The sequence below is a fragment of the Protobothrops mucrosquamatus genome, unplaced genomic scaffold, assembly GCF_001527695.2.
Source record: "Protobothrops mucrosquamatus isolate PMUCROS unplaced genomic scaffold, P.Mucros_1.0 scaffold1445, whole genome shotgun sequence".
Taxonomy (NCBI): Eukaryota; Metazoa; Chordata; class Lepidosauria; order Squamata; family Viperidae; genus Protobothrops; species Protobothrops mucrosquamatus.
Window position 1 is genome coordinate 203,013 of NW_015387625.1, and position 14,152 is coordinate 217,164.

Sequence of the window (14,152 nt, forward strand, 5' to 3'; positions counted from 1 at the left end):
TGTACGGAGGAATCTCCTCAGCCTGGCCCAAAGCTCTCACGCCCAGAGGCTCGGAACAGGAGTCTGTGGAAGCAGTTGGGTGTCCTTCAGGCTGCAGAAGAGGACGGTGTCTTTGGATGGACAAGCTCTACGTCTACGGGCTGCTGAGCACAGCACGGCACGGTTTAATAGCCATCATGCAGGAGTATTGCAGAGTCTGGGGGAGGGGGGTTTAAAAGCCCATCTGAAGTCTCAAGACGGTCCCAGAGATGGGTTTCACAGCCTTTTGCCTCCACCGGCCTCTCCTCTCCATCCTGGTCCTAGCAAAGCAGGTGGTGGAGCTATTCAGCAGCCATTTGGTCAATGTGGTCACTCAGCAGCTTGTACTGCTCTGAAAGGAGAATCAAAGGAGAAGCAGCTCAGAGATCTTCAGGAAAAGGCCGGGTCAGGTCAAGTCAGCAGTGGGGAGAAAGGCTTGCAGCTCCAGATCAGCAGGAATGGTTCCACCCTAGAGAATGGAAACCCCTAGACATTCCTCTCCCTCCACCTCTCCCCTCTAATGTACTAGACCAAGCGTGTCCAACCTTGCCAACTTTCAAGATTTATGGACTAATTGCTATGCTGGCTGGGGAATTCTGGCAGTTGAAGTCCACAAGCCTTAAAGTTGACCAGGTTGGACACCCTTGCACTAGACCAAAACGGTTCCACAACATCTGTCACCAGCGTTGCGAGAACCACAAATTGTCCGTTATTTGACCGACAGGGAGCATCTTTTCCAAAACAGTTTGGGCTACTTTTGCACACTCCTGATGTTGAAACCATTCTTCTTGGACTGATGCCCTCCAGATGTCTGGGGCTGCAACTGTGATCAGCTTCAGTTACGTGAAGGACGGGAGGTAGACATCTGGGGGGCAGCAGACAGTCTAAGGCAAGCAAAAAGCTAAAATGGGAGCATCTAAATCCCCAAAGCAGCTTTTTTTGTGGCAACCTGAAGATGTGTGGACTTCAAATCCTATTCTGGGAACTGAAGTCCGCTTGAAGTTGACATTTAAGTGTCACAGAAGCAACCTATGGAGCAGTGATTCTCCACCTTGTGTGCACTTCAACTCCTTGCAAGGATGGCTGCGAATTCTGGGATGTGAAGTCCACACAAGGTGCCCAGATTGAGAAACACTGCTTACCCACTTTCTCCTTCCCCAAGATGTCCATGGCTTTAGCAAAGACCCCTGGACCCTCTCAGACCCACTTACCTTCATCCAGGTTGCCAATCACTGCCTGCTTCTTCAAGAAATCGTTGCAAAGTTTCTTGTTCAGCCCAAAAGCCAGCATGTTATGAGTGAAAGTTCTGGTCGAGAGAAGTAAAAGAGAAGTCAGAGCAAGTCACTTGAGCCATCTGCTGCTCGTTCTGGTGATCCAGATCAAACTTTTCCAGGCACGTCCAATTCCCATTATTGGGATTCTCAGAAGACAAGTCTAGGCCTCCAGAAGTCCAAAAAAGTGGGAGGCCACCTTGGAGCACCCAAGAATGAGCAGCGCAAATGATACATTGCATTTGGAAGACTGGAGATGAGAAGGTTTCCAGTATGATTTATGGCAGGCCTTTAAAGAATAATTACTGTCTTAAGAGAGAAGAGAGAGAGAGAAGAGACTAATCTTTGAAGGCTGAGAAAGCTCATCTTTTTTTCAGTTATTTGAAAACATGGCTGGTTTTGCTACCTACCCCAACTGTCCAAAGGTGATATTCTCGTTAAAGCGGAGGCTGTCGTTCCGTTCTTCTTGAGTCATGTGGCACCACTTCTCCCTGCAAACACAAGTGGGGATCATGTAACGGGGAACTTTGGGCAATCAATTGGCACATCATTCGTCAAAATTGGCAGGAATTGACGGGAGCAAGGTTGAAGGGCATAGCCTGCTTTCTTGTATTAGCTATCAATTGTGATAACCGCCTGGCCGATGTTTCTAAGACCATCTTTCAAGATATGGGTTGCCTGTAGCCAATTTCAGATTCTGTTTTTGAGCTTGTGTCACTGTGGGAAGTCCAAAGATGAATTTTAAGTAAGCCTCCCTTCCATTTGTGGGTTGCATCTGTGGCTAGTTAGCTTGTTTAGAGTCCTCTTTTTACAAGCATCTCAGTTGTGGCCATAACCGTGATTAGTGTGACACACCCAGTCCTTACACGTCGTCTGTTGTGTAATGTGCAGGAAGGGAGAAAGCCAAGCACAAAGCAAGGGGGGGCGAGGAATGGAGTGGAAAGGAGAGAGGTGTAAAAGAAAACTGCAAACCCCAACCTCTTAAGGTCCACTAAGCTCTACCTTTGGCCTGATAACCTGATCAAAATGTTAGTTTTAAATCTGAGTTGCCACCATCTAGAATTAAACTTTCTGGAACTGGCCACGTTTTTGCTCTTTCCACCAACTCTGAAACAAAGTAGGTCACCATTTCAGAGAAAGGAGAACCCAGGTTCCCCCAAAGGAGACAGGAGTGGCTTGCAACAGAGACCAGATGAAAAGAGACACGTCTCATCTTAAAAAACCCAGCCTGTTCTTAGAAATAAGTAAAAAAAAAAAGTTTCTCAAGAGAGAAATAAAAATAATGCAGAGCTGAAGGGTCCCAGGCTGATGGGAAGGTATGGAGGACACGTGAATTTGCTAACACAAGTGAGCTGCTGGATCAGTTTCTACAACCTCCTCTATCCTCCTTCCTCCTCCATCTTCATGGAGGATGGAGGCAACCTGGGATGGGATCTCCCAGAATTCCATGGGCCAGACTAGCTGGAATTCTGGGAACTTCAGCCTCTGTGCTTTAAGAGAAGACGAGGAACCAAATCCTTGCCATGCCAGATGAAGGAGGTTCCTTCAAATTCCACTGAAGGTAAAGGAACATCAATATTTCAAACCAATATACCTTCTGTTCCAATATCCTACAGATTCAGACATTTAAGGAATTCATAACAAGGTCAGTTAACTTCTCCATTTTCCCTTTCCTCCACTGTACAATGCATCACTAACATATTACGCTGACACCCCTAGCAGTATATTTCCTCTACGAAGGTTTATTAATTTACCTAGCTTTTTAATTCCCACGTTGCCTTCATCCGCTGTTAGAATTTCTAAAAGCACTGAATTCCAAAGGTCAAATCAAGCCCAGAAAGAAGGAATCTAACTTAATTTTGGTTGCTGCTAGATTGGATTTTCGGTACCTATAACTTCCCTGCTAACATCCGACAATGTCAAGAGGCGGAAACATTTTTTAAAAAGGGAAATTATAAGGAAGAAGGCGGTGGAGGAAAGAAATAAAGGGATGCAAAATGAATGGGAAAATTGGTTCTTTGACACTGAAAATGGAATCAGGTTGGAGGGGGGGGGGAAAGGTTCGGATTAGGATATCATAGCAGGAGATTTGTGGATGTGGTTCTCAGTGATTGCCTGTAGGATACAGGATTTCATTTCATTTCATTTACGATGCTTGACCATTCAAGAAATCAGGACAAAGAAAGGAATCTTTTGTCTTGAATCATTTCCAATCCTTGCGCACAAATTGAGGGAGTTGTGACTTTTAACCTTATTCACTGTTCACCAAACATTTCAAGTCCAAAATGCCCCATCTGGGACAGGAAGCAGTGGTTGCAAGTTCAAAACAAGGGTTTTAAGTTCACCAGACGCCTTCCTTCAACTTTAAATGCAACGGATCTTGTGAGCAATTTTTCAAGCTTGGAATGATTTGAAATTAAAAAGCTTTTGCACGCCCCTTCCTTGGAGATGATCTGGTCTTACAGAGAAGGGAGCTTTGCTGGAGAGTGAGGCTGTGGGCAATTTCTCCTGCTTTGGCCAGAAGAAGACCAGAGCAGAGAGGGGCTCGGCAGTTCAAGGCTTCAGATCCTGGTCCCGATTTGTGTAACAGGAGGGCGTGCAATGAACCCCCCCCCAGGACAGGGATGGCGAACCTTTTGCATTCTGTGGGTAAAAATTCATACTCTGCTGGTGTGTTTTACACACACGCACACACGTATACACAGACAAACGAGGTCTCTCCAGACCTCCTCTCCAGATCCTCTGGAGATCACACAAGAGTGCTCGGTTCTCACAGGGTCTCCGGGGGTTCCAAAAATTGTGTGAGAACATTCACACTTTGTGGGAGACTCCAGAGTTGCCCAAGAGCAGGACCCTCTTCCACGACTTCCAGAGGGGTCCAGAGGCTTGATGTGTCGCCCAAAGGGGCATGGCGGCCCACCCACATCCTAGGTTCACCATCACCTGCTCTAGGAAGACGAGCAAGCCAGCCTTGGGTGCAGGCAGGATGAAACACCAGTTAAGGGGGGGGGGAAGCGCACGGTATCGCCATGGGGCAAGAGAGAACTTACTCAGAAGAGGAGATGTTTAAAGTCCAGACAGTTAACAGAGGAATGGAAGGGGAGGGAGACAGAATATGCCAGCCAGACAGCGGTCACCAAAGGAAGGAAGAGAAGGGGAAACGAAAACAAAACACTGGAACTTTAGAACTTCTTACAGACTCAAAGCAGCAGCCACTTTCCAAAAACTTACCCGTTGCCGAGACCCAAAAATGCCAAAACCGAATTAACCTGAACATGATTCCTAAACTACGGCGTCTTAGGGGGATGGAAATGTTGAATGCAAATTCGCAGGACTATGAACACTACTCAGCCGATATTTTTTTTAAACAATCTGCGATCCACCACCTCTGGCAGGGGAGCAGAGATGGGTTCCTATGCTTAAAAAACAATCCAAAGGTAGTTTAAGGAAGGCCTTGCTGCCCATCGGATTCGCTTGCAAATTTTCTTTCGCTTTAATCCTATGTCTTTTGCACTGCAGCCTTCCAAAGCGAGTCATGAGGCTGGAGATGTCCATTTGAGAGGCCCGCAGGACAGGCTCGGTCCTAGGGAGAGGGCTGCCCACTGGGATGAAACAGGCAGCCCCACCAGGCCAAAGAAAAGCAAATTCCAGCAGACAAGGATTCCACAAGCGAACAAGCCCCTCTCGTCTAGCTGTGGCCGGCAGCAGGATTTCTCCTCCCTGCTGGCAGGAGGAAAATTTTTGGACTGGCGTAACCATTTAGGGAAAGAAAAAAAACAGGAAAGGGAAGAAAGTAAAGGTGGACAGACACACCTCTTCTCCTCTTCCTCCCCAGTGTCCCCTCTGGAGTGGCAGCAGGAAGGGCCAAGAGAAGTCACATGGCAATGCATGCAAGAAGGATGGATGGAAGAAAGGAAAGGATGGAGGAAAGGAACCAAGGGGGAAAAAAAGAACAGGATTACAGATGTTGAGAGAGAGAAAAAGAGAGAGAGAGAGAGAGAGAATTAGTTTTTTCAACCCTCCCACAAGACCCTACAAGGGTGAAGGTCCTTCCCACCAATCTCCCCCTTCTTTTGAGCGTTGGCAGGGAGGGGAGCTTGCTCCGTGAGGACCAAACGCCTCCTAATCCGAAGAGGAGCATCTGAGAGCAGCTCGCCCTCAAACGAACAGAAGGAGCCATCTTGACGGGGGGGGGGGGACAAGGGGCCAGGGAAAGAGGGGAAACTTTCTCTCCAGCCAACCTTTCCTCCCCTCGCCCCCCCTCCAGACCCAGAGGGGGACCCCAGGGCTGCCTACCTGGTGGTGGGAGACCGCTTCCGCCTCTCGCAGTGGACGGCGTCGAAGAAAGCCGCGTTCCAGAACCTCAGGGTGTGCCTGCAAAACCGGGATGAAGATGCTGGATGGTGAGATGGGCGACATATAAATTTAATAAATAAAAGGAAGCTGGAGCATGGAGGCCAACGACAGCCGGGTTCTGGGTGGCTGGAAGGGCCCTGGGCTGAGCTGCTCCGAGGGCCACGGCCGTCCTTCCGTGGAGACTGAGAAGGTCACCTTCTCGGTCCTTACCAGATGGGCTGCTGCTTGAGGTGCATGTACAGGTAGATCTTCTCCCCGTTTCTTTCTTCTTCCTCCTCAGGACTGTACAGGGAAACTGCACAGAAAGGGACATTCAGAGCATGGGGCTTTAGAGGGGGCAGACCCCTCCCCTCCGCCTTCACTGCCCTGCTTGAGAGGTCTGGAGCTTCCACCAAGGACCCCCAACTTTCTGGGTGGACCTGCTTACCTGATTTCTGCATTCTGTCCCTGGGCTTCTCTTCACCATCCCTGGAAGAAGAGCAGAGGTGGGATTCAGCCCAGCAGTGGTGGTAACCGTCCCTCTGCCAGGAAGGCTCAGCCCGGGCATCCTTGGTTGAAGGCCTCCCATCCTTGGCTTCAATCCCACCAATCCCATCAGCGGCTTCTATGCAGTCGGTGCCACAGCCAAGCAGCATCCAGCATTACGACGTGTCACTGACCCTCAGCCAAATCCACTTTCCTGCTAGTTCCACACACCCCCCATTTTATTCCTGCCTTTGGGAATCTCAGAGGAGACCCCATTTGTGCAGAACAACCAGACACGAGGACAGTTTTTCCCCCCATGCCGTCACTCTGCTAAACAACTAATTCCTACAACACTGTCAAACTAGCTAGTAAGGCTGCATTGCTATTATTCTCCTCGTCTTTCCTATTACCTATCTCTTGATCTTCTTAGGACTATAGCTTTGTTGCTTGTACTTTACAATTTATATTGTTTTATTTAGTATCCTAGTATGATTTATGTTGTTTGCTTATCTAGAATTCTATGACTCTCCCTGAGTGTTCCATCTTATGATTATGTTGAATGTATTTTATGTTGATTATGATCATGATTTATTATTTGTTGCTTGTAGGTACACTGAGAGTTTCTGCACCGGAGAGAAATTCCTTGTGTGTCCAACCACACCTGGCCAATAAAGAATTCTATTCTATTCTTCTAAAAAGCCCCCCCTCCATTTACAAAGCAGGGGCATCCTTTGGGGTCTGCTCTAAATCTTCTCTCTCTCTCCAGCCACGGAAGACAAGAGACGGGGACTCACTCGCTCTTCCTGGCCCCGCCGGGACCCCTCAGCTTGCTTTCAAAGCTGCCGAAAAACCCCTTCATGTTCTCCGTCTTGGCCGAGGTGTTTTTCAGCAGCCGTTCCGCGATGTCCTTCTTCTCAGCAAGCCAGCTGTTGGCAGACTTCAGGTAGGAGTCGATGCTTCCCGCGGCCTTCTCTTTGCACTCCGGGGGGAGAATTTGGGGCTTGCCTGTACAAAGACAAGAACGCCAAGGGGGAAAGAAAAAGAGTTTAATCCGGTGTTTCTCAAATTTGGCGCCTTTTATGACATGTGAACTTCAACTCCCAGAATTCCCCAGTCAAAATAGGGGGTAACCCATCTCCAATCCCCTAAAGCAGGGGTCTTCAAACGCATGCCTGGCTGAGGAATTCTGGGAGTTGAAGTCCACAAGTCATAAAAGGGCCATGTTTGAAGACCCCTGCCCTAAAGAGACCCACTTCTTTTCTTTTTAAAACAAGCCAAAAGAAGGCAAATGACCAGCTGCCTGCAAGGAGTATAAATCCTTCCGTTCCCCACCATCCAGTCAGAGCTGAAGAAGCTTCTTGGATGAGAAGCGAAACGTCTTCAAAGAAAAAAGAAGAAAGTCCAGTTGCCTCCTGAAAAAGCACCTTTGGGACAACCATGACCTGGATGACGGAGAATCTCTATAGACAAAACAAGCTAAGTTACTAGTCCACATGACAGTCTAGAAATGAAGAGAGACAGAAAACATTCCATTTTTAAAAAATAAAATAAAATACTTCTTGGAAGACCCACGGCTCCTGCTGGAGACAAGCCACCCCTCTGGATTTGGCTTTTGCGGCCCTTACCAATGTAGTAGTAAGTGAAGCACATGGTCATCAGGTTTTTAGCAGGGCTGAAGTCATCCATCTGGTAGCATCTACAAAGCCAAAGAGAAACTTTGGTGAAAAGAGGGGGGGGGAGACAACGAAGACGGCCCCAGCTCAGGATCTGCCAAGCCTTGAAGGTTTGGGCAAGGCTGGGGGCCAGAGAGAAAACCAACTCAAACAGGACCCCTGACCTGCCCACCAGGAACCCCACAGGACAGCCTGGGCCAGGCCAGGTTTCCAAGCAACTGGCAACTCTTCCACAAACACACACACAGTCTACTCACTCAAAGAGCACAACGGCAAAGGACTGCACCAGGCGGTAGAAAGTCTGCTCCGAGACACACTTGGAATTGCAGCGCTGTGAAGGAACCGACAACAGGCAGAGTGAGGGTGCGACTTCTGCATCTGGGGAGCGGCCCGAGACCGCTCAGATAGCGTCTGCCATCTTTCTGGCACCCCTGGGGCTGCCGACGGCGTTTGTACAGCTGTGATGTGTGCATTTGCTTGTACCTTCCTACGCCACGTAGTCCTTGCTTAATGGCTGTTCATTTAGCAAAGGTTTGAAGTTAGAAAGAAATTGAAAAAAGGTGGCTTCTGACTGGTCCTCAAATTTATGACCGCCGTAGCTCCCCTGTGGTCACGCAATTGTGATTCAAGGGCTTGGCAACCGTCACACAATTAAGATGGTTGCGGCATCCCACGGCTATCTGATCGCCGTTTGCATCCTTCGCAGCCGGCTTCCCAGAAGCAAACTGAGTGGGGAAGCTGGCAGGGAAGGTCACAAATTGTGATCATGAGGTCTCACTTAACAACTGCACCGCTTAATGACAAACTTTCTGCTCCCTATTGTAGTCATAAGCTGAGTTAGAAGAAGTTGAAGAAGGAACTCAGACAGGGTGCAAATCGCTTTCCCCCAAGTGGTTTTTAATCAAGGTACACCAAGAAGGTAGAGTGTACTTTTCCACGGAGGTTCACAGGGATTCTTAACAATCCTAAAAGAAGCTCTGAAGCAGGCTGGAACTGCATGGGGCCTGCCACTGGCAAGCCAGGCGCGTTCCCGGAGATCGACGGGATTCCAGATTTCGCAAAGCTGTTTGATCCTAAATGCTTCCTTACCTGGGCGCTGACGTATCTGGCGAACCACTCCCTGCCTTTTGTGTTCTCGCCGCTGCACAGCTCCCCAAATCTGGCTTGCTCCTCTTGGTCAAACTCCTCTCTGAAATCACAAACCCAGACACACACAAAATCACAATCACATCTTGCACGCCTATAAATAGAAATATCTACTTCTAGACAGCAGCCCAGCCCCTCCCTCCCTCCTGCCTGCCTATCTATGCCGATCTACCATATCTTTCTTTCTTTCTTTCTTTCTTTCTTTCTTTCTTTCTTTCTTTCTTTCTTTCTTTCTTTCTTTCTTTCTTTCTTTCTTTCTAAATTTATATGGCTGCCCACTCACCCTCCATAACTCTGGATGGCTTACAAAAATAAAAGCTGAATGCACAAATAATAAAAAACAATACAACGCCCCCCCCCCAGGGACAATCATCAATCAGATAAGTCACTTGATGGGCTCCATCCTACTCTGGGTATCCCAGGCCCAGCAAAACTGGGTCTTCGGGGCCTTGAGAAAGAGTGTCCAACTGGGGGCCAGTCTAATCTCCATGGGGATGGAATTTATTGGTTTAATCTATTTATCAAATTTATTGGCCACCCATCTTACCACAGGGTAACTTTGGGCGGCTTACAATACTAAAAAGATAAAATTATGTAAATAAAATACCGCAATACTATAATGCAAAATACAATAGCTAAATGATGGGGAGGGAGGGAGAGAGTAGGATGGGCAGGGGAGAAGCTGGGGGTCTGATATTAATCTATCAAGCACCCCTGACCTGAAGCCCCTGCTCTGAAGCCCCAGGCCCCCAGGCAGAAGGGAGGGAGCTTGTCAATGAGTTTTATTTAGGCTTTTGAAGCAGAGGGAATTCCAACAGACCAACAATGAAGGTTTCTCTGCAAAAGACCCTCTCCCAGTATGGTTATATCCCAAGTTTTGAAGGCCTGCAAAGTTTCATTCATCCTTTCCTTAAAACACCCGGATGCCTTCAGGTAAACCTCTGTCCTCAGAAACCACACGACCTGCCCTTTTCTATTGACTCTCGGCAAAGACAACGTTGCGCAACTCCTGCCAAGGTAAATAAACAGGTTTCCCAAAGGCACCCAAACAGATAGGAAGTTGACTGTGGTTATTTATCCTCAGCCGCAATTCCACGAGCTTAAAAAAAAAAACAGCTACAACAAGAGAGCTCCTGTCTTAAATAAATTTTATTTATTATATGCTGATTTAGTTCCAAGGGCTCCCGGCAGCTTGCAGCGCATGCGATAAATCCAGAAAATTAAAACATCCGCAGTTATAGTAAGGTGGCATATAAAAATAAGCTAAATCAGTGACAATGGAGCCAACAGTAAGCATGCCTCATAGGCATAGGAGTATTAAATATCCTCCAAACAACTCTCTATTCTGGAACACAACCAGTGGATAAAAGAGCTTCTAAAGCAGTGTTTTTCAATCCTGACAACTTTAAGTTGACGTCCACCCCTCTTAAAGTTGACATGGCTGAGGAAAACACACTGTTCCAGCAGGAGGCTGTTCCATAGGATGGGTGCCATTATTACAGAAATATTAGCATCTCTGGGGCTTTGTCTTTTTTCCTGAATTTGGCATGACAGTGGCATTCCCAGAGTACATTTTAATAATAATGGGCGCAGGAGCTATCCAGAAGCAATTTTGAAGAGGTTCCTCTCCAGCAAAGGAACTCTGGACCTTGGCATCTGCCAAGCCTTGGTCTTTCCACCTCGGAAAAGAGGAAAATGAATGAATTCCTATCCACAGAAGGTGTACATTAAACCCTCGTCTGTTGTCCTTTAGAAGGATCTAGTTGGCTCAAAAAAATCTAATCGGAAATCTTCTCCATCCAGGCATAGCCCCGTTCCAGTGGGCTTGCAGGAACTGTTTAGCTTCCAAAATAATTGGCTAAAACTGCAGAACTTTCACTTAAGTTGCTTGAAATAAATTCAGGAATTAAATGACTTATCCATGGAGACAGGATGTTAAGGTGCAGAGTGGAGAAATATTGCCGTGGGCTACCGGCTTTCTGATTCAATTAATTCTTTAACAATTCACATTAAAAGCTTTGCTCCAAAGCATGCATGTCTTTGCCCCCCCACCCCCAGCTTCTGCAGAGGGAGGGCAAACCCCCTTTGCGGTGACATCCAAGGGCAAGTTGCACAGAGAATGTTCTGGATACATCCAGAGCCCAACTGGGCTTCAAGGAAGCAAGGAAGCCAGAGCCAGCCCTCCTTCCCTCATCGCTCAGCTTCAATCGCATTAATTCAGACCCGGGTGACTCAGAATGCCGCAGGCCTGCTGAGATTCAGTGGGATTTTTTTTATATCTGCACCAAAGGTATCCAAACCAGGGTATATCTGCCCTGCCACTGGCTCCCAGATCGCCAGGCAGGAAGTACGAGGAGTTAAATGTCTCTGGAGATTCTCCGTCACTGAGACCACGGTTGTCCCAAAGATGCTTTTTTTCTTCAAAAGACAAATTGACTTTTTTTCCTCAAGGAAAAAAAAAGAAAAGGAAAAAAAAGTCCAGTTGCCTTTTGAAGAAAAAAAAGCACCTTTGGGACTCCAACTACTCTTACGATCACAGCTGAGCCCAAGTTTTTTTTTTTTTTATGGCTAAGTGAGACATTTGTTAAGTGAATTTTGCCCCCATTTTATGACTTTTCATGCCACAGTGAATCACTGCAGTTGTTAAGTTGTTTAGTGAATCTGGTTTCCCCATGGACTTTGCTGGTCAGAAGGTGGCAAAAGGGGATCACGTCCCACATACACACACACACACACACACACACACAGAGGACGCTGTGACCGTCATAAATATGGGTCAGTTGCCAAGTTTCTAAATTTTGATCATGTGATCCTAGGGATCCTACAAAGGTCGTAAGTGTGAAAAAGAGTCCCAACTCCCTTTTTTCGGCACCGTTGTAACTTCAAATGGTCACTAAATGAACTGTTGTTAAGTTGAGGAGTTCCTGTACTAGGAGTTAAATTAAGAGATACCCAAGGAGAAAGAGAAAAGAGGGTTGGCAGATTTGAAGGGGGGGAGAGGGAAGTGGATCTTGGAGAGACCACCTTCTATGCCTCGCCCGGGGGAGATAAACGAGGCCAGCCATTTTCCTGCCTTTGGAAAATCCCCCGCCTTGTGTACTTTTCCTCTTTAGACTTTATTTAAAAATAAAAAACGGGTTTCTCCTCCTCCTGCTCCCTTTGCTGGCGTTTCCCGAGACAATCACAGAAATGTTCACCTCTCCCTTCACGTGTCAGGCGGCATCGCATCTCCTGCCCGCCCAGATGTCATCAAAACAAAGATCTGGCCGCCGGCATCACGTGGCCAGCCACACGTGGTCGGACACCGAGCGGCGCCTCCATCCAGCAGGAGGAAAAGTGCCCTCCAGGCTGGCAATGCCGGGCCCAGGCGTGGGAGGGGGGGGCTTCCCCGTGAAGTCCCCAAGCCTTAAAAGTTGCCACGGTCGGACACCCCTGCTTTAGAGGAGGCGAATGGTGTGAGTTGTTACTGAGCTGAACACAAAAGGGCACTGATGCTGCACGGAGAAATTGGGATCGGAGCAGAGGGAGAACGTCAAGGTGGTCGGGGGGCAAAGGGGGCAAACCGCTGAGCCTGTGGTTTATGTTGCCAGGGACCCCCGAGAGGACCAGCTAAGCTAGGAAACAAACGGAACAAGCTGAGCTAGGAAATCAGAGGTGGGCGCCTCGTTTGCCCATAACACAATTGCAGGCAGTCCTCAACCTACAACCGTTCATTTAGTGACTGTTCAAAGTTACAATGGCACTGAGAGACTTATGACCATTTTCCACACTTACGACCTTTGCAGCATTCCCTGTTGTCATGTGATCAAAATTCAGGCGCTTGGCAACTGGCTCATATTTATGACGGTCGCCATGTCCCGGGGTCAGGTGATCTCCTTTTGCAACCTTCTGGCAAGCAAAGTCCGTGAGGAAGCCAGATTCCCTGAACAACCGTGTTACTAAATTAACGACTGCGAAGATTCACTTAATGACTATTGCAAGAAAGGTCATAAAATGGGGCAAAATTCACTTAACAACTGTCTCACGCAGGAACCAAAATGCTGGGCTCAATTGTGGTCGTACGTCGAGGACCACCTGGGTAAGAATCTGCAGCAGGAGAGGAGTTGCAAGGTTAGGAGTCCCCTCGGCCCTCCGTCCCCTTTCCAGGGTCCCAGGGGTGCTCCAGCAACACTCACCCACCGGTGAAGATCTTCTCCACGTACTGGCTCATGAACTCCCGGTGTTCGGCCGTGGCTTCCCCCCGAGCGGACTCCGTGCTCTGGTTTGAGGAGTAGGACTCGGAGGAAGAGCGCCGGTGGTTGTTCCAGCTGGGATGGGTGGGCGAGTCTGTCGGGTCATTCTCACTGTCGGCGGACTCGGTGGCATCGCTCTCCTCGGTGGCAGGGCCCACATCCCGGCGATCCAGCACCACGTGGCCGTTGGTGGTTGAGGGGCCAGTGGGGACCGATTCAGAGGTGTCCGTGGTGGACGGTTCAGAGTCGAAATCAATGAGGTTTCCCACCGGGACATCCACCACCTCCATGGTTCTTGTGAAGGTATAGGCTGAAGACCCCGAATCCAGACAATGAAGGTCTCAAACTCCCTTTTCGAGGAAGGCTGGAGGCCACCGGGAACAAGCCATGTTCTAGACCAAGGATCCTCTTTGGCCCAGCATGCTTGAAGGCCCCTGAAAAAAACAACAACACAGAGCAATTAATTGACTCCTCACCTGGATCCTCCTTTAGGGAGGGAGAAGAAGGGAGCAGAGAGGGAAATGTTGCTGCTTCCAAGACGGTTCCTCTGAAGAGACAAATCCTGAACCCAAGGGATCGATTGCCTTTCCTTCCAGCGGAGAGAGAAGTGCCTTCTAAATCCTCCTCCAGAGCAGACTACAAAGGGTCACAGATGAAATGGGCACCTCCTGAGTTTGTGGTTTGAACAGCTGCAGCAGGAGGGAGAGTATCAAATGGAGCTTGAAATGAGGAGATGCTCCAGAAACTCTGGAGCACCCTGGACAGCTCCTGGAGACTATTTCTGGCAGCCTCCCTTCAAGACTAGGGGAGCCTTTGGGAGCCATAAAAGCCAAGGGATGGGAAAGAAGGGAAGCTCTCCAAGGACAGGAATAAAAATATCGACCCCGAAGACAACTGGGTTGGCCAACATTTTGCTTTAGGTAGAGAGTGCAGCTCTTAATCCTACAGGAAATCAACCTTGACCGTCCTTTGGAAAGACAGATATTGAAGC

The 14,152-nt window shown here is 48.3% G+C and overlaps 1 protein-coding gene across 1 annotated transcript; it reads right to left on the reverse strand.

Moving 5' to 3' along the window:
• Positions 1 to 296: 296 nt before the first annotated feature.
• KIAA0513 (KIAA0513 ortholog) lies at positions 297 to 13,466 on the reverse strand. Its single transcript, XM_015822019.2, has 12 exons — positions 13,105 to 13,466; positions 8,873 to 8,972; positions 8,041 to 8,114; positions 7,736 to 7,806; positions 6,905 to 7,115; positions 6,073 to 6,113; positions 5,856 to 5,940; positions 5,586 to 5,663; positions 5,103 to 5,132; positions 1,700 to 1,780; positions 1,230 to 1,324; positions 297 to 370 (listed from the first exon to the last, which is right to left on the reverse strand). The coding sequence occupies exons 1-12, from the start codon at positions 13,449 to 13,451 to the stop codon at positions 321 to 323; spliced, it is 1,263 nt and encodes a 420-aa protein (XP_015677505.1). The 5' UTR covers positions 13,452 to 13,466; the 3' UTR covers positions 297 to 320.
• Positions 13,467 to 14,152: the final 686 nt, after the last annotated feature.